The sequence below is a fragment of the Micropterus salmoides genome, unplaced genomic scaffold, assembly GCF_014851395.1.
Source record: "Micropterus salmoides isolate LMB-PRFRI ecotype aquatic unplaced genomic scaffold, ASM1485139v1 Ms_hic_scaffold_17, whole genome shotgun sequence".
Taxonomy (NCBI): domain Eukaryota; kingdom Metazoa; phylum Chordata; class Actinopteri; order Centrarchiformes; family Centrarchidae; genus Micropterus; species Micropterus salmoides.
The window spans coordinates 16995139-17017813 of record NW_024040817.1 but is presented as its reverse complement, the minus strand read 5'-3'; the positions used below and the strand labels follow the sequence as shown (position 1 = coordinate 17017813).

Sequence of the window (22675 nt, the reverse complement as noted above, 5' to 3'; positions counted from 1 at the left end):
TGGATTGCATTCTTTATTCAGCAATAGAATAAAGATTTAAACTGATTATACTGTAATATAGCAATAACCTTTTTGAACAGTTAATTTGGGAAACATGAGCACCAATGAGATGTCTGTGTATTTCTAATCTTTTTCTAAGCACTGAACCTCAGCCTCATTTTACAACTTTTTCCATTGTCCCTGCAATAAGAAAACTATGCTCTCCCATGAGAAACTGTTTTACTTTTGCTTCAAATCTTGCATGAAACTGAGTCAGTGTGGGGTGTTCTTTACTATGCCTTGTAGATGCTATAATTCCTAATAAATTAATAATTCACCCGTACCTTACATTCACACTGGCCACACCACCACCGCATGCATTTCTGAGCATTCCCCAAGTTGTGCCTTAGGCAACGGGGAGGTCTGTGAGGAGAGTGAATGAACAGTATAGATGTGGTTTTGTTGCCACCCTTTGTGAAAAGAGAATACAACACGCTGTGCCAAGAAGAGGCCTGGAAACCGCTCCCTCCAGCACATTCCCATTGCTTTCTCTTAAAGTGAGCCCTCTAGTGACAAACGTCTGACCTAACAACAAGCAGCATGAGCCCATTTGCTGGGTGATGAAGGGAGAAGATGTTCAGGGAAGGAATATATCACACATAAAAAGAGAACAAACACCCAGCCTTGTCAAATTAACACTTGTAAAACTGCATGTAAAAACAGCAACAACATCTATGAGCAGCCACCTGCTGTGCAACAGATTGGCAATAGATTTTGTTTGCCACTAAATTATTACCTTTGTTGCTGTTGCTACCGTTGTTATAAATCTTCTTGTAGGACCTTGTGAAATGAAAACAGATAATCCTAAATCGCGATGACATGTCCTTAACTGAACTGAACAAAAATACTACAAACAACTAAAAACTGAATTTGTGCCATTGTAATGATGTAGCCCAATAAAATGACTGAAGGTGGAAAGTGTTGATTCCTGACTGTGTTTCCTCAAACAGTGTTTACGTGTTGAGCCAGGAAAAAAAGAGGGAATTTTATACTAACAAAGCTGTAACTTTATTAATTTTACTCAAATGGCTGACGTATCATATTAGCTTTAGATAATGTCTTGGGGGGCACACTCATATGGTCACACTCCACTTTTTTTTAATTTTACCATAAATTTAATTTCACTGTTTTTTAATGATTCAAAACCCTAACTACTGTATTATCTAAGGAACAATTTAATTTCATGAAGTTTTTACCCATCTGTTCTGGTGACATTGTGGCGCTCCTGTTGTCTGTCTGGCACCCCTTGAAGGGGCCCCCTGATCTTTGTTTAGCTTTTTAATTTAGTCTATTAAATTAATGTTTAAAACACTAAGTGAAATTATTATAATAATATATTTGAAGCAGATCTGTGCTGTGTTTTTTCCACAGATACTGTGTTACCATCTACAAGGACTAAACCACTGCAAAATGGACAAAAAAAAAATCTGGTGCGTTAAAGCAGATAAGCTTTAATGTGAATCTTATTGTGGGTTCTTCTAATTTGGACGGCTTGCCGGTATGAAACAGAGAAGGATGGATATCTAAAAGTTAACATTAAATTGCATTTAGTTTGTTGTTTTAAGTTCTTGGAGTTCTTTTTGGAGTTGAACCAGCAGAAACATACAGAGTAAGTAAACAAGTGTAGTGATTGTGGTGGTAGCTAGTGTAGAGTATCTGTGGCTGTAAACGGTTAATCTTAGTGTAAGTGATATACTGAAAACATAACTGGAAAGTAAGGATTTTTTGTTGTTGCGAGTGTAATCTAGTTTATTGATCATGTCAGATCCATGTCATGTGTTCTCCTTGGAGAGTCTGGAGGCGCTGCCTGACGGCCTCTATAATATAATATTATACAGATATTATATGAGAAAAACACCATAAACTCACTGTGGAGTAGCTACAAAGAAATATACATTATTAAATGACATCTCATATTTATTATATTTATACTACGTGTGCCACAACAACTTACAACAGAGCAAAATCACGAGTTACTATATGAATTTTTAAGTGACATTAGAAATTACATGCTAAAATGTTTAAGTAGTCAGTATTTAAGTTACTAAACTGTACTACATATGTTTAAGTCTAGACAGAGATGTGATAGGATTATAGTAATATTATACAGAGCTTAAAATGATAAATTGACATTTTTTATGATTTAGTAGGTATACTTCTGCAGTTTCTATACTGTGTTTATAATGAACAATATTGCTGATTATATTATTCAGTCACTGGGTAGGAGGGCCCACAAACAAAGTCCCGCCCCCTCGTGCCCCTGACTGATACTGCATTAAATTCCCTGAAGGTGTAGCCTAACTGTTAACTGAGTCTCTTTAAAACACAACTGTCAAAGTCGAGTGTAAAACGTGTTTTTCCTTTACTAATAGTTTAAGCGTTAAATTTGTATTTAACTAATTATATACCGCCATGAGTAGTCACTTGACACTGAAGCAATTTCTGTAATGTGGTCAAAATTTGTAAACTTATTATTTTACTCACATATAAGGTTTCAATTTTAATTTATATTAGCTTGTGTGCGATCAGTGAAGACCATCGACCTGATGCTATTGTTTGAGTAGCCTACATTCACCTTTGTATTTACACTGCCACATAATCCCGAGTCAACTGACATTAATCTGAGAAAACCATTTCGCGCGCGCGCGCGCGCTCGCGCTCGCCCACCGGCCACTTTGCAGTGAATGGGGCAGAGCCGCGCGCACGCAGAGATCACTCGCCCTTGTTATTAACGTTAATAACGTTATCTCTCGCGTCACTCATGTCCCCAACAACGACTGCTGCCGCTGCGGTGGTGGAGGACGGGACTGCGGTTCAGGTGCACCGCTGTGATTGAAAGACAGCGAAGTTTTAACCCTACCGTGAAGAAAGCGATGACCCCACGGCTGAATTACAGCGTGTTGTCTCAAGTGTTAATCTGTTAAACCCAGCTCACCTAGCTTTTTTTTTAATTTTTTTTTTATCGGTGATGGGATTCCTCCAGGAGCGACCTGCCGCCTAATGTTAACCCCTCTAAGGTAAGGAAGCTAAAAACACGGTTAACTAACAAAAGATAGTGTGTCGAAGAGGAGTGGGGTGCTGCAGCCTGTACAAGTGCGCTGTTTTGGGAGTTTGTGCGGGGGAAAGTTAACTACAACATCAGTTATATGGATGGCAGTTATAGTAAAACACTCAGTCAAGTCGTTTGTCCTCTGAATCTCGTGTTGGGGCAGGCTGCTGCTGCTACCAGCGACTGATACTCCTGATACGAGCTTCCCACACCATCATCGTCATTATTAGGCTATAATTATTATTATCTTTACTGTGGTTTGGCACAGCTCTGTGCAGGCTATCAGTGAACATTGTAAACGCACGCAAACTTGTGGCGAGTGCAAAACGGGACAGACAACAAGGCTGCCATTGTACCGGATCAGCGGCGGATTAACGGAATTCCTTTTCTCTGCACTGTCTGAATGGCCTCCAGTCTCTCCCTCTCTGCCCGACTCCTGCTGTGGGCATAACATCTTGTTTTCTAGCTGCTTCAACCTCTGGCACTTGTTTGAAACAGTAAACTAAAAACACCAGCAGCCACCAAACAGGAGATGTCTACCTGAGCTGAAACATGTGGATGGGACTGTGCTGGCCAGTTATTGTTATCAGGGCCTGTATGGGGCTGAAAGAAGGTGATTAGTAGTAAACAGTAAGTAGGGCTGCAGTGACAGTTATTTTCATTATTGATTAATTGTTTAGTCTATAAAAAGTCAGAAAATAGTGGTCACAATTTTCCACAGCCCAAGGTGACATTTATAAATTGCTTGTTTTGTCCAGTAAAAAAACAAAATACATTTAATTTACAATTACATAACATTGAGAAAAGCAGCAAATCCTCACATGTGATAAGCCACAGCTGAAGAATGTTTGGTATTTTTGCTCAGTAAGTGACTGAACCAATCATCAAAATTGTTGCCGATTAAGTTTCTGTCATTCGATTAATTGCTTCATCTCTAGCAAAACAGCACTCAAGGTGATGCCACTGGCCTTTACAACCAAAGGCTGTATAGAGTTAATGAGCATGAGAGGACAAATATGTGTCAAATAGGTCTTCAGGGTGTTGTTTGTCTGCTTTGCTGATAAAAAAGCTGTTGTCTCATGACTCATCATCAGGGTTCACATTTAAGGATAAAGATGTGGGCTGGGAAACAGTCTAATTACATCCTACACACAATCAGACAGGATAGAGGATGTAGCTCTTATGTTGTGGTCCTCAAAGGCAATAAACAATCCCAGATTTTTACATTTCTTAGTCCTCCACTCCTCCCACCCTTCTTCCATACACTTGCACATCGTGCACCATCCCCAGCTCTCCCCCCTCCCCCCTTGTATGTGGCCAACCAACATGTGGGGAGGTAATCCCAGCTATTAGGGTAATCTCCTCAGTATGACGATCAATAGGGGAGGGTGTGCGGCGACTACCAGACAAGAGTAGTGGGGGGACAAAATTTGTGCTAAAGAAAAATGATTTAATCATCCAGATTAGGTCAGGAGACTGGGGTCTGGACAAGGGCTTGTTGCTGGAAGGGGGGAGGGGTGCAGACAGGAAGATGTGAGGGGTAAGGACATCTCCACTTAGGGCAGCTCCCTTGTGTGACAATGGGCTGAAACATTTTGTTTTCCTTAATCTGGCGTAGATGAAAACGGATAAATCGGACAGTGCCAAACACATCATGGACCCACTACAAGAGTAAAGAAAGGAAGAAATTGGTGCAAACGCATTCTACAAGAAGCCAGGCTGCTGTACTGCAAAAACATTTCTTGTGCGAGGTAAGGTTGAGGCTGTGGAAACATAAAAACACGTTGTTGAAGTCAAAAACAGACATAGGAAATTGTGGAGATGACTGACCCCAGCAGATTACATTTTCTCCTGGGAGGTACTTCGAGGAGAGGAAATTGTGAAGGGAGAAACCCCAGGAGAAATAGGTGGACAAAGTCATTATATTGTTCCTGTGGATGCATTGTGAGGTAGTTAAAACACAGCATGGGCCTGTGGCTCACATCCGAAATATCTTGTACACCAACTTGTTTTTTCCAAACACGTATGTGTTTGCTCACTATTTGAGTCACAGCTATAGCAGGAAGTTACAGCAATTATATCAACAATATTTCTATCTAAAACTACAGTATGTGTTGCTGCAAATACCTAAAAAAAACTTTTTTAATAGTAATTATCAAGTATTTGACTGTTGAATACCTTGGTATTACACATATCTTGAGGTAAAACTTCTCTTGAGGTTATTGCTGCGATCAAAATGAAAGCACCTGAACAGGTTCAATACTTAATATATCATGTTTCAAGCAGTTAAAATGGTAAATCGCACTTTGCTACCTTAACAGACAAAGCTCTTTAAATAAGAATTACACTTTAATGGAAGTGTAAATATCAGGATCTGCTTCTAAAATAGTGCGTATGCGTACATGCGTACATTCTTGCTGATTGTGCATCTTCTCTTCTGATGTTAACCTAAGAGCAGAGCACACAGATGGACCAAATACTGGATTCAGGGCCATGTTAACATATGTTAGCTGTCTCTCCTATGTTGTCTTTGTCTGTATACAAGGTATGCTGTTCAAGCTACCTTAAAACCCCTTAGAGCCCAGAATATTAAACAACTTAACGGGGCTACATTTAAACAGATACAAACAGCCCTCATACATAACAGCACTCCCCAAGATATATCCTTTGAAAAGGTTAAAAAAGGATTTACCTAGTTGCGGGATCATGTGCCATGGAAAGATAAATTATTTAATTAGAGCTGAAACAGTAGCTCTGTCGACAAAACCTGGTTGAATATTTGCGTTTTGTCATTGCTAACTGAATAACCTTGGCTTTTGGACTATTGGTCGGCAAGACAAGACATTTAAGTATATCTTGTTTTGCTAAAATTATCATGAGCATTTTTCAGTAATTTCTGGCATATTATAGACCAAACTACAGTATTAAACAGGATATTGGTGGATTATTCAGTAATTAAAATATCCATCAGTTGCGGCTATAGATTTTAGTTATGCGAGGTATTATGGATACCAGGGCATTTAGTAATCCCGACGGTATGACTTTCAATACATATGAAGATGCTGTATTGAGGTGATGTGTTGTAGTGTACTCCCTAAACGTAGGCGGGCAAGTTGGTGTGAAAACTGCCCGACATCATCTGCAATGGGACAACGCGATAACTTGAGATTTGGCTGCAGCCTTTATTCACTGACACCCTGTAACCTACACTGCACATTTACTGCTAAACTTCCCTGCTCACCTTTTCCTCCTCTCCGCTGCATTCAACCAGCTGCTTGCTCAGCAACAAAGAAGGAGCGTCTCGTCAGTGACTGCGAGTGGTGGGAATAACATAACAGGACTTGTAAAAAATAAACAAATGCCTCTGCCCCTGTGTTTGGGAGTGTTTTGGGTTTAGTCCCGATGATAGAGGTGAGCCAGCCAACACGGATGAAGCTGTGTGCACATCATCACCGTTCAGCCCACTGATGTGTTAGTACCCGCCGCAGCAACAAGTGTCATCGGGTCCTCCAGCAAGAATCTAGGGAAGAAGGGCGCTTTTTCGAGTCACTCTATTTGCCATAAGTATTTAGACCCAGCAAGCCATGTCTAAGTAGGCTAACTACTTATTATACACAGCATTTAGGCTAGACAATGTCATACATGCGACATCACAAGCAGCTCAGCTTTTAAGTTATTTTTCTTGTTCATATACCATAAATACCTCGGTGAAATGTCAGGAAGGTACAAAGGTATGAAAAAATAGATACAGCACAAGCTTAATTTTGGTTATGTCAATACATTCTGTCAAAGTATAACTAGCCAGGTGCATATCTCAAATATGTTTTGAAAATGGGAAAACATTTACTGTTGGAAGTACTTACGTGTCCCTGGCACGGTTTAATTAAATCCTACTTGTTTTTATTAAGAATATTGTAGTCTAATGAAAGCAAGGAACTGCTTTAATGCAGTGCATCATTCCTCTCTGGTTATTAAGAAACTTTTCTTTGTCAACGTTTCGTCCCCCAAAATAAAATACCAGTGGAAGTATGTTTAACGGCGTCTTTGATGACTCAGACAGATAGGTTACTGGGGGGGGGGGGGGGGGGGGGGGGGCACTCGCCCTTTAAGTCTCCAGTTGAGGAACTGGAGTACAAACACCGGCAAAATGTCCAGATGGAAGATGGGCGGGATGAGTAAGGCGTTCACAGATCCCTTCTGCTTGACCCCGTTGAGACAGAAGGAGACGAGATTGGATGGGTCTGAGGGAGTCAGGTTACTATCAGCCCATTCTACTCCAAAGAAGCGGTGGTGTAAAAGATGCAATACCCCTATGGGAAACCTAATCCAGACCCTGCTGCCAGCTGTCATTCTTTTACCCCAGGGTAAAATCGCTAAGCAGGTATCGCCTTACCCTTCAATCCTAACCTTAATCATAGCAGGAAATAGGAAATTACACTCGTCGTTCTGTACTGCACATCAACATTGTCTTTGTAATATGAGAATTATGATCTGATGGCGGTGATAAAGATCTATATCTCACAAAAGAGCAATCCCATTCTTAGACGCACCGGTTGCAGTCATGGGGTTTTGCTGTAGATATACTGAAATTATCAGTTTTTATTTTAAAAGTATTTGGAATTTAGCTAAAATCAATGCCAGATTCTTATCCGAATCACAGAGGAGAAATGTAAACACTCAAATCATTGCACATTATTCCACAGAGGGATAATATACTAGGATATATTATTTTTGACCCTGTACTTAATGAGAGTATTTCAGGATAACATTTGCATTCAATTGTTTGAGACCACAGCCAGCCAAAGCCCACTACTTGGATGAAGTAACCTTCACAATAGATCAAGATGGATTAGATTAAAAGGGAGCAGCGCTGAATTAAGCAATTTCCATTCTGTTTTGTTTGACCTACAACCATGCAATGTTCAAGGTTCGATTATTGCAATGTATGGCTGAAACAATTACTAGATTAATTGATAAGTCTATCGAAGATTAAGATCAATTGGCAACAATTTTTATAATTACATTTCAGCAAAAATGCACTAATTCCAGCATCTTAAAATACTTTAATGTGAATATTTTCTGTGATGGTAAGCTGATTTTCATTAAATGTAGAAACTGTTGACCTGTCTCATTTAAAGCCAAAATCAAGAACTTTGACTACAATTGAAGGTGTCATCAGGGTTTTGATCCTGAAATTGCCACAGTGAGAATAAATCAAGTACGATTATCAGTCTCATTGTCCAGGTCAAACCATACAGGCAAGATCGTACCTTGCTCTAATCTAATCTCACTCTAAAGGTGTGAAGTCATCTTTTTCTCCTTGTTTATATTTGAAGTTTTCAGTAGCTTCGAGCTTTGGAGGAGGACACTATACCATATCCAGTGTATTTAAATCTCTGTTAATCAGGTTTTGCATTGCACATCAGCGTGATCTATATTTAGGCGAGACTGACATTTAAAAAAAATTCACAGCTGACAGAAGTGGCAGGTAGAAGAAAAGATGACAGAACTGATAAAGTGAAAGACAGAAAGCAGAGTGATAGAGACACATAAAGGGAGACAGTCAGAGCGAGTCTGAGCTGACCTTGCCATGATAATCTAATCCCTGTCGAGAGTGCTTTTTTTAGAGAGCAAGTTAATGCCAGCAGATTATGCTCCAGTGTCTCCCACACTAGCCAATCCACACAGAAAAGAGAGTGGGTCCGTAGTGGATCCTCAGATAAATTAACATCAATAATAGAAAGCAAAAATGCAAGAGTCCTTTGAGAATGTCTCTAGAAATCACATCTCTTCACCTTTACCTTTCTGCTTTCAGTGTCATTGTTCACTTTTTGTCATCTGCACTTGGGCCTGCATGAGACGTGTATTCTTGTAGTAATTGTTCACATTTTTAACAACAACCTCTGCCAGGAATCTCACTTCTCTTCGTCAATTTCTCTTCCCTATGTGTTTGTTTTATCGCACTAAAGGGCATCCATGATATAAGGCCACTCATCGAGCAGCTCATCTCATGCTATGAAGAGTAATCCCTGTATATGTTGTGTAACCAAGGGGAGAGTTGCACAAGGAGGGGGATGGGCACGAATGTGCGCAAGTTTGTCTGTGCTTGTGACTGTTGAGCTCATAGCTGTCTAATCTCTTTCGTACATTAGGCTGTTCGCCCACAGCACTGTGCTGCTTCACTGTGTTTAATGCATTTAAGTCACTCTAGGAACAGTGTTGGTCTTGTTAAACATCGGTGACAGGTTTTGCTGAGGTATATTAGCATGTGTCAATCAGACTGTTAACATGTACACCACAGGGATATAGTGCAAGATTGTTGGTTTGCGATGAGAATGACTCACTTTTGTCACTTTCTATATCTCATTATCTGTTTTTTTTATCTCTTTGCTCCAACACGGTTGTTCTGTGGTCACACGGATGTTGTAAGGGCGCTGTAGCCTTGAACGTGTGGCGATTACTTGAATGATTTTTATTTTTGTGCATGGTAAATGGAAGCATTATTATGCTCACTGTAAGATGCATCACACCCTGATTGTTGAGCGTGCTTACTTGTTGTGCTGGAGAGTCAAAAAACGTCATCTCATGCAAGCACCTGGGAGCGCATGTTGACTCTCATCTACATCTGGAAGGAGTCATCTTCAACTGCATCAGCAGTGAATCAGCAGAGAATACATTTTCTGCATGCGTGCTCCATAACACGAGCAATAAGAGAGACATTTATCTTTACATTCTGTACAGGTGTTTATTTCATTAGGAGAATGACTTCAAGTCAGCTAAACAATGCTATGTAAGACATTGGATATAAAATAACAGCAACAGCAGATTATCTTTAAATGCAGTAAAATAGTCATCTGGTGCAACATGCATTTACACAGCGTATAAAAGGAGTTTTTAGAAGTCTGCTCCAAATTTTAATTGCATCATTATCATTTTAACAGACAGCTGTTTTCACACAACTGAATCTGTTGGTAAATACACTGACTGCATTGTAAGCTTCCACAAAGGGAATGCATACTGGGTACATGATTGGGAAAGTTGCTGTTTAATTATACATAAATCATTACATCTTTACCTACTGCAAATTATAATCAGCAACGAGTTTCTTTTCCTTCTGTATGCAGATAAAGGAACTTGACGTTGCCATTGTTATGATGGTATTTTGCTATAATTATCTAATAGCTGACACAATGTTCCTAACACAGTGATTTGATTTTGTGCATGATTGCATGTGCAGTGCCCACAGCAGACAGGTTTCTGAGATTGAGGAAAGCTAAAAAGGACTTGAAGATGAATAGAAGAACATCTTTGTATTTAGACTGCAGTTACTTACTTTGGTGTGTTAGTTTTGTTTTATGCCTCAGTCGTGTTCGCAGGTGGTGGAAACAGGACAGGATTATTGGACACAACACAGTAGATGAGAGCTGAGGCTTAGCAAATGACTATGGCTTTGAACACTAGCATAAGGACGGTCACATGCTATCTCCAGTCAGGGGTATGTTGGCACAGGCTTGTTGCTGGTTGTTGAGAATATTTGGATGACTTCAGCACGTACGCACACACACACACGCACACACACACACACACACACATTCATGCAGGCACATATATATTCACAGTCATGGGGTTCACACATAATTGCTTCTACTAGTCTACAGTTGCAGAATTTTGGAGGGATCAGCTGTTAAGTGGACATTTCTTACATTCAAAAGAAAATGCATTTGAGGTATTTTGGTTGCTAGAGTATGTTGCAAATTAAATTCAGGGGAAATGCTATTTCCAGATCCCGGCAGGAAATTACACCCACAGTTTCATTGCAGCAACCAGGCACACATGCAGTGCACACAAACACACACACACACACACACAACGCATCGACAGTGGATATTTTCATGCAAGTGCACACACACATCACAGCACACAGGCTCTCAGCATCAGTGCCCTGACCATAGGGAGTTTGTGCTGAGCTGGTTGGGACGTCAGGATGAATCAATGTGAGGACAGCTGACTGGACATGCCTATTCATCTGCCAAAGAAAAGAGAGAGAAAAGGGGAGCGAGGGATTCTAAAAGAAATGAGTTAAGCCCCGGAGCAACATGTTTGGCTATCTGCATTACTTTACAGATCCTCCAAAGGGCTTTCAGTATTTATGGGATGAAAGCAGAAGAGTTGGAAAAGATGGTGACGTGTACAGAGTGCATTTTTGCTAAAAAGAAAAGGAAAACTGGAGGGTTCAAATTATAAGATAAGATTTTTGTTTAACACAAATGCATTTTTTGAATGAGTGAGCAAAAGTAGGATATTGCAGATGCAAACATATAGCACAGACTAAGCACGTAGGCTGCTTTTGACAAAGGCATAAGCTCATACTGTAGAGGTGGCTAACTCTATACTGATGGCCCGTTTATTCCCATCTGTTGCCCTCAGCTCTCTGACTTTATCCCTATTGTGTTAACTCATTACATTCGCCTTAACCATAACCCCTTAATTGCCACCCTCCAATTTCTCTTGCACATCCTCCCCCTCTTGGAGACAGTGTGCCACATTGCCCATGCACTAATCTGATGGCGTCTGCCTACCAAACACCTGCCACGTCCGGGGGAGAAAAAAAACTCCTAAACTCCTCCCATATTCCAGATACAACACCCATTCCAGCGTGAGCGGATCAGCACACATGACCACAAGCAGGCAGGCATGCAGGCGGACAGATGCGACCGTGGATGCAGATACAGATAATTAGACAGACCGCCTCATCCCCTGAAAATCATAGCAGAGTCAATCTGTTTTTCTAGCCTTTTAAGAGTATGTGCACCTAGTTTTTCCTCACACCCAAAAGACTGACAAGACAAGAGTAGTCTTTTGTTCTGCCTCTTTGCCCAGACATGTATTTGAAGACAGTGACGAGTAGGCCCAGGCCTCTTTGCTTTAACAATACCTCCCTCGACCCCCCAATGAGGGGTGGAGGGCCAGACATGAGGCGATGTGACAGTTCTGGTGCGGCCAACACAATGGCAGGTTTTTCTTTTGACTGCCTGGCTGGCAATACGCCACAGAGTGCCTTCTTTCACTATTACCAGTCTAACAAATGGTCGTGTTTGCCTGAGGAACATGTTTAACCACATCAGACTGTGCCTGTGCATGCAGAGTACAGCACATGCCTGTTCTGTTCCCGGATGCTTTTGCTCTGGTTTTAATCAGATGTCTCAGAGCTAATAAAGCATCGTATATCAACGTTATCTTCGGGGCTGCTGAGATAATTTGCCTCACATTTATGAAGATTTAATTCTGTGATATTTCTCCCATGACTTAAACAGTGATGTTTAGTAAAGCAGCACTTACCCCAAAATCAAGGCTATGTGTGTGTGTGCCTCTATGTGAACTTCTAAAATGAAGTTTGTTGATAATGGATTATTGATCGTGAATCAAAGTGGACTGCCCCTCGGGGCTCATCCTGGTTGGCCAGGAATGAATACATCTCTTCATGCTTCACCTCACACACTCAATTTAGGAATAGGAAACCAAAGGACCGTCACACACGCATGCTGAGACACTGACCCGCACTCTAATACGCAAAGACAGCCATCGCTCATCCACTAAGGGACAAAGGTTATTCTAATATCTGTGTGATGCAAATTGCCTCAGTGCCTCTCTTAGTACATGGTTTGTAGGTTTTAAACATACGAGTGAAACTACCTTACATGTAGGCAGCTTCTGCTTTCTTATTGAACTCATAGCGAAACCAGTCTCTGCTTCTCTGGAAATTTTCTTTGTACCTACGCATAAGCAAAAGGAAACAAAGCTTTTAGGACAGAAAAAGTGTATCAGTCATCTGGCAGTCAGAGCAAAATAGCAAATAATAATAAATTTAAAAAACTAATATAGCCACTCTTTAATGATATAAATGTCTACAGTCTACATATTTTTATCTATACAAGCATTATCAGGGGTATCAAGGTTCACTGGAATCACTTTATTAAATATTGTTAATCCTAATGTCTGTGTAGTATTCAGGGTTAATAAGGCAACAAGCCAACAAACACATTAATTTTAAGCCCTACTGGTTAATTTCTCATGCTGTTCTAAAGCTGAGGCACGGACACATGTAGTGTGCTGAAAGGACCACATATATTTCATACTCTTTACATCTGTGGTTCTCAAAGTGGGGTCCGGAGACCACCAGGGGTCCTTGAGGGGGTTGCAGGGGGTCCCCCGCAAAAAGGGGAATTGCCATCTACCAATGTAAACCAATCAAACATACCAATCAATGTTCCACCCCTCCAGGACCTTGTGGCCTCCCACCCCGGACACAAACAGTTCCAGACACTCCCCTCGTAACCCCACCCCTTTACAGTATATACTGTAAATATTTTGCATATCACTGCACAAACATATTCTTACATATTCTTTATGATTCCTTTACATTTTTTATATCTTGTAAATTTTTTACTTTACATTTATATAAGTCACCAAAGAAAATTCCTTGTTAACCTGCTTGGCACTAAAGCTGATCATGATTCTAAAAGCAAAATTTAATATCAGATGGGGACACTGGGACAAAGACCTTATAAAATGGGGGTCCATGGTCTAATATGTGTCAGTTCAGGGGTCCACTGATTTACATGCATCACATTACTGTGAAAATACCCCAAAATAAAATTGTTAGTTTGTTTGTTTAAAATAATACTGTTGAATGTATGAACATTGCCTTTTTTCCTTCATTTGTTTTGTTTTATGTATTTTAATGTTTACTGCACCTGGAGATGAAAGCACTGTGATGCAGTGATGATAAGCTCAAGAAAAGGGGGACAATAACAATACCTCTCATCTCAGTTGAACTTCTTATAAATGAGAATGTGTTTTTAATAATGAACTTTCTTAGTATTCTTAAAAATTCTTGAACAGCTATTTTTTAGCCATATTATTTTCAGTGTGGTTAAATATATAGAATACTTTTATATATTGGTAATAATAGTTGACTCAACATTTCTGATGTAATTTGTGAATTTGGATCACAAGTGTAATTATACCAAGCCTAATTTTAATTTGTCTATTTTCAGGTCTTCTTGCCAAAACAGTATGAAACTAGATAAAGAACATCTCTTCAGAAAATCAGGATGGACACTAAAGCTGTGAAGATTTGCACGTTTTTGAATTCTGTTCTGAGAACTCACTGACATTTGTAAGATAAACTTTGCATAGTTAGAGGATTTATTACACAGCTGTGCTTTCTGACGTACCAGTGCTCCAGGAAAAGTGATGGAGACAGAAGAGAGGGAGGATGTATCAGAAAAACCCACAGCTAATGTGAAGGCAGAGAAAGAGGAGCATGTGACCTCTGGTCACACCTGTGGGGTGTGTGGCCGCAGCTTCCCTCTTCTCAGCTCTCTGTCCCAGCACATGAGGAGACACACACGGGAGAAGCCGTACAAGTGTCCGTACTGTGAGCACAGGACAGCTCAGAAGGGCAGTTTGAAGGCCCACATTCGAAGCCATAAACTGGGCCTATTCAGCCATAACCTCAGTGACAAGGAAGGGGATGGAGATCAAGAGCAGAAGGATAATGCCGGCACACTTGACCCTCCTGAAATCGTCAGCACGTTGGACAAAGCTCACAATGTCAACGGGAAGGTGAAGAAGAAGGCAGCCAAGAAAAAACTTAAGGACAAAAATGCAATTGAGGTCAGTGATGGGTCTGATGGTGGGTCCTGTACCTGCAGCATTTGCGGCCAGGTTTTCCCTCAGGTACTGCTTCTTAAGTCCCACATGAAAAGGCACCGCAGCTCTCAGGATCACGGTTGCCGGATTTGTGGTCGCCGTTTCCGCCAGGCATGGTTCCTCCAAAGTCATATGCGCATTCACAGGGTCAAAGCCCAGCTAAGAGGTGGCAAAAGCAATGAGCCGCCTGCCACCATCAACGGAGTTCCTCAGGACCCAGCGTCGCTGACAAATGAAGAGTGCCTCTACGAGCTCTGTGCTGGCTGTGGTAACTTCTTCTCAGACCGCAAGACATTGCGAATACATGAAAAACTACATAAACTGAACCACAGCCGCACTCAGACACAAAATCTACCACAACAAGATGTTGATGCCTCTGAGCTGCACATTGCTAAGGGGCATTTTTTGGAAAGCCTGAACCTCACCTGTGTTGGACCAAGGGAAACGTCTGAGGAAAAGAGCCTGGGCAGGCGAATTCCAGAGTTGGATCCAGTTTGCAGTTACCAAGCATGGCAGCTGGCCACAAGGGGACGACTTGTGGAGGTCACAGAGAAATGTCTAGGGTGGGAGGAGAGGCTAGCTGATGCTGAGGTGGCATATGACACGGAAAAGGGCGAGTACGTACCCCTGAAGCAGGAGAAGAAGAGGAAGCAAATCGACACCTCCAGCTCCAACATCAAGAAGATGAAGGTTGAAACAGGCCTTGATCACCCATCAAACAGCTTGGCTCAGGCTAAAGGTGGTGACAAGAAAATTTGCCACAAGGACCGTATTCTGTTGAATGGACTTGGTCATGCGTTTTACGAGGCTCTGCAGACTAAGAAAGTCAAAGATGCTCACTTCACACCTAAACAGACCAACAGCATCAGGAGCCAAGAGCAGGATGGTAAGCCACACACATCACACTGCAACACCTGTGATACAGTTTGGACTAGACAATTGTCCTTGGGTGTAAAAAGCAGTTAGAATTTAACATTGTACTGTGGAAAAGGGAGACCTCTAGTGAATTTATAACTGAATTACAGCAACCCGAACTACAATTGTGCACAGATGACACAGATTTTGAAGAGGCACACCCATTAAGGTTTCCTCACTGAATCTTCAGAGGAGTTTTAAGGGACATATAAAGTTTTGTTCCAAAATGTTTTAATTAAGCTAAAGGAATATTTTGTTGGCTATAAATCGTGAACACACAACAATATAAAGTAAGTGTTTTGTTAGTTAGAGTTGTGGTGGTTTTAAAAGGCTCACAATTTCTGATTTTGCAGAAACTCTTAATGTGCTTTATTTGCATACTTGAAAAAAAAAAACTTGAAATAGCTGTCAAACAGCTTTCAAATGGATAAGCATATTGTGGTTGTAGAGAGAATAAGTCCTACTTTTGCGGCAGCAGTTAACAAATGTTGTGCCGATTGCTAAATAAACACCTAATATCTTTCTTTGTTCAACTAGATTTAGAGCTGCTGCTTGGAAGGAATGGTACTTAAGCTGTTTGTCTACCCCATTCATAAATATAATGTAATGATTAAGATAACAATCACTATGTGTGTTTTAGTGAAATTAACTTATTTAATAATTAAAGTATGTAACATTCCTATTTTTAGTAACTGTACACAGACGTACACATCCACATACACTTAAACTTCGACAGTTCGTATGCCCTTTCATTGCTTCTTCTGCTCTTACTTACAGATAAAACAGCATACTTCTGCGAGCACTGTGATTTCCACACTGCTGACGCCTCACTACTCAGGTCTCACCTGCATAGGCAGCACCAGGACTCCCTGAGTCCTTACAGTAAACACAGCACCATCTTGGACAACATTAACCAAAGTGGTTCCAAAGCCTCAAAATACATGGACTACCTCAGAAACAGGAGCGCGTTGCTCAGTCAGCCATACTGGAATCCTTACACATGGCCGCCTGGCCAGGCCTCAGCAGAGCCAAACATTAAAACAGAAAAGTCAAATGGTCCTGAGGTCAAAGGACAGGGACATACTACTAACGATGCCGGAAGTCTCCTCAATCTGTCTTCATTAACTGTAAGTGAAGGAGACGGTACTGCAAATTATCCAATTAAAAAAGAGGGCCTGGTGAGACATCAGTGCTCATACTGCTCCCACACTACCAACTACCCAGAAGTACTGTGGATCCATCAGCGGGTTGCACACAGGGTGGATGGCAGCAGCTCCATGGCACCCAAGTGGGCACCCTGCACTAACAGCCCCAAGAGTTTCAAGGCAGGTGCTACCCAGTGGAGACGCACAGGGGCCCCGCCATTCCTCGAAGGAAAGGACTGCCCTGCTTTACCTGCTCCGAAAACACAGCGCACGCAGCCTCCGGGTTTGACAACCCACAGCAGCAGTAGCGGCAGCAGCAGCAAGCAATCAGCCCCCAAGACCCACTCAGGTGCCCCTAAGTCCAAGCACCAGTCAAAGGACTCGCGCCTTTCAGATGGGACACAGTCTAGTGGGAGGATGGGTCTCATACCTCAAAAGACGTCTGGTGTACAGAAAGGGGCAGAGGAGGGGGGAAGCAAAAGCTCCAGCACCCAAGCTACTTCATCGACCACTATTGTGCACAGAAAGAGTGCCCCTAGTGTCCGGCCTCCAAGCAGCCCCAAACACAGAGGCCCCAGAGCTGCAGTGGAAGCAAACTTCCCACAGGAGGGTTTGGGTTTTATGTTGGCCAGAAATCACGGTGGGACTTCATCTAACACAGCTGCAGATAGACCCAATCCCCGCAGGCAGTCATGTGACTCCTCCTCAGGTCCTAAGGGTCCTGACCTGTGGGCTGCCATGAACATGTGGGGTCACAAAGCATATTTAGAACCACTCCGTTTTGCTCAGGGAAAAAATGAAGCAACAGGAGAAATGCCAATGGACATTGATATTTTGAGTCTCCTGAAAAACTACAGTCCCCACGATCTGGCTGCTCTTTACCAGCATTGGGGGTTCGTTGATCCCAGGATTGATCCACAAGGTGAGGAGGAGTTGCTTTTGTGTTTACTTTACTGTAAATGGGCAGATGAATAACTGAATGTTGATTTGTTGAAATTAAAACTAAAATTTTAATGGATTTAAACAATAGTGAGCACACGGCCTCATCCACTGGCAACCCAGATTTCTAATGTTAAGATGTTTTACATTAAAGGATAAGTGAAATCGACCAGGATGTTTATGTTCAGATGCTCTTTTTGTTTTTCTATTTTTACAGCAATGTTGCAGTTAAACGGAAATTTTGGAAAAGAAGTCCATTCCACCTCTGAAGCTTCCAGACAAGTATGTTTCCTTTGCAGCAGTCACTGATACTGCAGTTTTTGATTTCATTAAAAAATAAGATGGATAGAACTCATCATAGTCTACAGCCTATGGACAAATGAATGAACTGACACTTTATTTTAATAAAAATTAAAAGGCTGTTGAATGTCTATGTACTTTGGGATAATGCTTTTGCTTACATCAGCCTTAATTACAGTCAAACTGAAATATGTAACTCTAAAATCAATCAAGGCAAACCTGATCCATTAGTTCACTCGTTTATTAAGAATTAAGAAGAGCATAAAAGTCCCACTATCTCTCACAAGTACAGTATGTGCAGTACGTCTTCGCCCTACTGTTATGTGCCTGTTCCCACGTCTGTACTTCGTCTGTGCGTCATTCCCGTGCATTCATGCGTCTGCGTGTTTTCATGTGCTTGTGTGCGCGCCTGTCAACGTCCACAACCTGGCTGTCTCTTCCTGCTCGTTTTCGTAAGAGAGGCTGCTGACAGGGATGAGGCAAACGCATAATAAAAAAACATTGTTGTCCCCTCAGGGTAAAACTCGCCCAGCATCTCCATATGGTGTGTCATCAGCCTGTCAGTCAGGCCTACCCTGATGCTACCTACAACTGTTCTTGCTTTCTCCTCTTCCCCCTAGAGTAATATGTGGGCAACGTTTTAAATACTAGGGATGGGCAATAGCTTAGTCTGTAGGGGTGAGGAATTACAAATGGAATTACAAACACTATGGGGGATATTAAACAGTACTATTGGAACATATTTTTTGCAATAATAGCTGACAAATTATTTTGCTTTATGTTTCTCCTGGTCTTTAAACTTTCATTTTTAAGAATGCACCAGCTTTACTCTGCCCATAATGAAGCTTCTTTATGTGCAACTTAACATTAGGAAGACCTTGTAGGTCAACTAATACAGTAGCTACTGCACAATATATCACAGCATAGTGTGACAGGGCCACGTCAGACTACACCCTCTCATCAGAGATTCCATAAGAGGTATTAATACATATTGTACACATTCTGTACGTCTCAGAAACTAGTGAGGTATATATACTGTATATGGTATTTCATTAAAAGCATTAAAACTAACTGGACAAAAGATACATTTAAAATATTGCGACTGTAATAAAATGTTTGCATTCAGATATATCAAACTAAAATTCCAGCACTGCATATCTCGTTTTGCAAATATTAAGAGACAACTAATGCATGTTATTCAGCGTTATATCTAAACCGGCTCAACAAACTCCATAAAAATACATATCCATTTAAAAATTCCAAGCCATAATAAAAATGCTGATTCAAGTGTGTTTTGTAAAAACTGATGCTTCCTGTTGAAAATACACGTCGTCATCGAACGATAACTGAGTGGCTGTTGTGAACAAAATAAAACAGTATCATAAATTGTCTGATTTCAAATAATTAACAAATTTGAATATTTCAAATTGTGATATTATTGTTGCCCTCTAAGTGTGTATGATTTCGAACACAGTATTTGAGCATGGTTATGGACTACCAGGCCTTTTCTTGATAGTTTGACTGTGTGTGTACATTATTTACACACACATTGCCTCTCAGTGCGGTTAAGTAAGATCTAACTGATGTGTGCCTCACGCTTGTCTCCTGCAGGTGAACAGCCACTCCACTTCCTCCTCAGGGTCTCTTCAGAAAGGAACGTGAAGATACATCGTGTTCCTGTTGGCGTCCCGCCTGCATGATACCGTTGAATAAAGAGGCCTGCTGTTCTTTAAAGGAATCAGCCATAACTCCTAAAAAAGGACAGAGGCAACGGATAATGCACACTATATGAGCAATGAGGTGGACTCTTATTTTGTAATATGGTTGTTTAATTTGAAGTGTTATGCATGCTTTTTGTTTGTTACGAGTGAAGTTATGTTAGTTACCAAAACACACATGAAGGAAATGGAAATGAGGTAGAACTGTTTGAGCTTGTTGTAAAACACTTAGTGGTGGTGGGGCGGTGAAGCTACATTTGCAATGATAAAGAGGACATTAAATTGGCTAAAGGCCCACAGATATCTGCTGGTTTTGAGTGAAAGACGAGCTTTAGCTGGTGAGATCCAGCAAAACAATAAAGAAAAACAGCAAAATCTTAAAGACCGAGTTGCCACTAGAAACACTTCCGAACATTTTACTTCACTTTTAATTATTTATTTTGAGTTTGTTTGTTTGTGTTTTTGGAGCCTACAAGCTTGTATAATGTACTGTTTTTGGTTTCGGGTTAGTACCATGTTTGAATGTCTCAACGTTCACAATATGCACATAAATATAAATTGTTTAAATAAAAAGGCAAAACCATTTACAGTTTTAAGCCCTTATTCACAGAATTATACACGTGCTGATCTGAGAATGGACAGACAGTGTTGGTAAATTCATAAGGTCAAGTAAAGTGCTCAGTCACAGCTACTTTTTCAGTGACAGTGAAAAACCAACAAAGGTTTGCTTCCATGGTTTTCAACTAAAAATGATCCCCCTGTAAGGTGCTATGGGAAGGTTTAATCAGAGCAGATTCCAGGCGTCAGCGCTATTAGCTCATCATCCCACACACATTTAGAGAAACAGGATGCAGGATTTTTATAGTATCACTGTGAGCCCACGTTCACAGGATTAACTTCAAATTAAATAGCTGGCAAAAATATTTCTCCATGAGACTTTTTATATACTTTGTGTACATTCTCTAAAACCTTGCCATGCTTTTGACAGAACATGAGCATCATACCTCAGGAGTTTCTTTATGTAAATTCAGTATGTACTCAAGCATACCCAAAAATGTTTAAGGGCATCATCAGCCATCTTCTGCCAGTGACCAAGTTAATTTACAGTTTACAACTGCAAATTATACCACTTAATGTAAATCCTCAACAACTAGGGCAGCATTAAATCCTTTTTAAAATTGGACATCCATGTCAAGTGGCACCATGGTCTTTTATCACTCAACATTTATCTATGGCAAATCCATAGCTATTGCTAAAGGTCCAGAATGGACAATCAGTTATTGTGAGAAAATCAAAAAATATACCTAAATTGGTGGTCGTTGCTGTATTGAGTCTGTCAAACAAGTTTGTGTGTCAAAATAACCGAACAACAATGACATGTGGCGTTCTGCTTTATAATTCCAAGTTTGAAATTGAAATGCTCCAATTCATTTGTTTTTTCTCCTGTCAGAACAATAGCGTAAACATCTGCACTCATTTCACATTGTGCTAGTGATGTAGCAAATTTAATGCTGTGATTTTTAGAAGTAGAAACTGTAGCAATAACAATTTCTACTGATGTGGCCCCCGACTTATATCTGCCAGTCAAGCTACTTAACTTTCTGAAATTCACCTCCTTCTCAATTTGTTTTTCATGTGTTGTCTGTTTGAAAATTTCTTTAGTATGTTTGTATTTTAGTTCTGATTCCGTGTATTTATCTCCCATAGAGAAATATCTATGCATTTGATAAAAAAAAGCCATCAACTTGTGGATTCTTGGGAGATCTAGAGAATACATAATTTATTACTGGAGTATTGACTGTTTTTTGATAAAAATTGTAAATTATCGTTTTATTTAATGTTTGTTTTGTTTGCTAAGAGTGGAATTTTAACACTCCTAAGTACTTGATATTTGTAGTAACAATAGAAAATTTTAAAAAGACAAAAAAAAGGATTTTTTCAGTGACACACTTGAGGTCAGAGTGCAGGGTCAGTCGGGAGTGAAGCTCCTGAAGGAGGTATTATTGAGCCTGTGGTCTAAAACAGCTGTCTGTGAAGATGCTGCTGCAGACATTTCAGCAGGGGAGGAGTGACAGGTAAACAGTGAGACAGCAATTTTTATGCAAACCTGAACTTTTATGCATACCTAAAGCTTAAAGTTGGGCTCTCACTGGGATCATTTTTGTGACTACAGAAAGATATTTCACAGTTAAGAATTATGTTGGTATCGGGATTTCTATTTTTGCCAGTTCCACATTTTTCTTTGACTGTAAAAATATACGAATAAAGTTTTGTCAATGTAGATTTACATTATAATAGTGCTGTTGTCATTATCTCACAGATTCTGATACTCATTCTCAAGCCTTCAAATTAAAATGAGTTATATGTTATAGAGTTATATGAGTTTTTTTAATATATTTTGGAATATTTCATGCACATGACATAAATGACAAACCAGTGGTTCCCGACACGTCCTAGGAAACCTTACCTGACATTCTTTTCAAATAAATGCTCTCGGCTTGTGATTTGCTGAGTAAACTTTACATGTTTAAGTGGCTAAAAATGACAAATCCATCTGAGAAGGCAAAAAACAGTTGTTTTAAGTGGCCACAACTCAAAAACCTCTGATGATGCATCACATGTGCATATTGCTTCATTTTAAGGGGTCAGAAGGCAAAAAGGCTGGGACCCCCTGTAGTTCACATCCGTAGCAACATGAAGAGAACTATACACAGAATAATTTTAGTTTATACATGTACATGAACATCTCTCAAATGTAAAAAACAGTTAATCCAAACAGATCCCAGGACTAACTAACTCTACTTTGCAACATATCAATGGATGAATTACAAAAAACTTTAAAACTAGAAAGTGAC

General features: G+C 40.4%; 2 protein-coding genes across 8 annotated transcripts in view; one reads left to right on the top strand and one right to left on the bottom strand.

The window, feature by feature from the left end:
- The window catches only part of LOC119907384 (relaxin-3 receptor 1-like), a 48310-nt gene that overhangs the window by 5365 nt on the left and 20270 nt on the right, over window positions 1-22675 (bottom strand). The window contains exons 1-2 of one of the 6 annotated variants that reach the window (XM_038725138.1): window positions 19699-19760; window positions 12782-12861 (exon numbers count right to left, since the gene is read on the bottom strand). The exons of 4 other annotated variants lie outside the window; for them this stretch is intronic. The gene's annotated coding sequence lies outside the window, so the exon portion shown is untranslated. Of the gene's footprint in view, window positions 1-12781; window positions 12862-19698; window positions 19761-22675 lie in introns of those variants that run through there. One more of the 6 variants, XM_038725137.1, reaches the window with a different exon arrangement.
- On the top strand, window positions 2739-22112 carry LOC119907383 (zinc finger protein 516-like). 2 transcript variants are annotated; one of them, XM_038725135.1, is made up of 6 exons: window positions 2739-3056; window positions 4707-4839; window positions 14146-15689; window positions 16496-17785; window positions 18020-18084; window positions 19714-22112. In XM_038725135.1, exons 3-6 carry the CDS (start codon window positions 14345-14347, stop codon window positions 19762-19764), a joined length of 2751 nt encoding a protein of 916 aa, XP_038581063.1. In that variant the 5' UTR covers window positions 2739-3056; window positions 4707-4839; window positions 14146-14344; the 3' UTR covers window positions 19765-22112. The 2 variants fall into 2 exon arrangements, with proteins under 2 accessions (XP_038581063.1, XP_038581061.1); XM_038725133.1 differs by lacking the exon at window positions 4707-4839.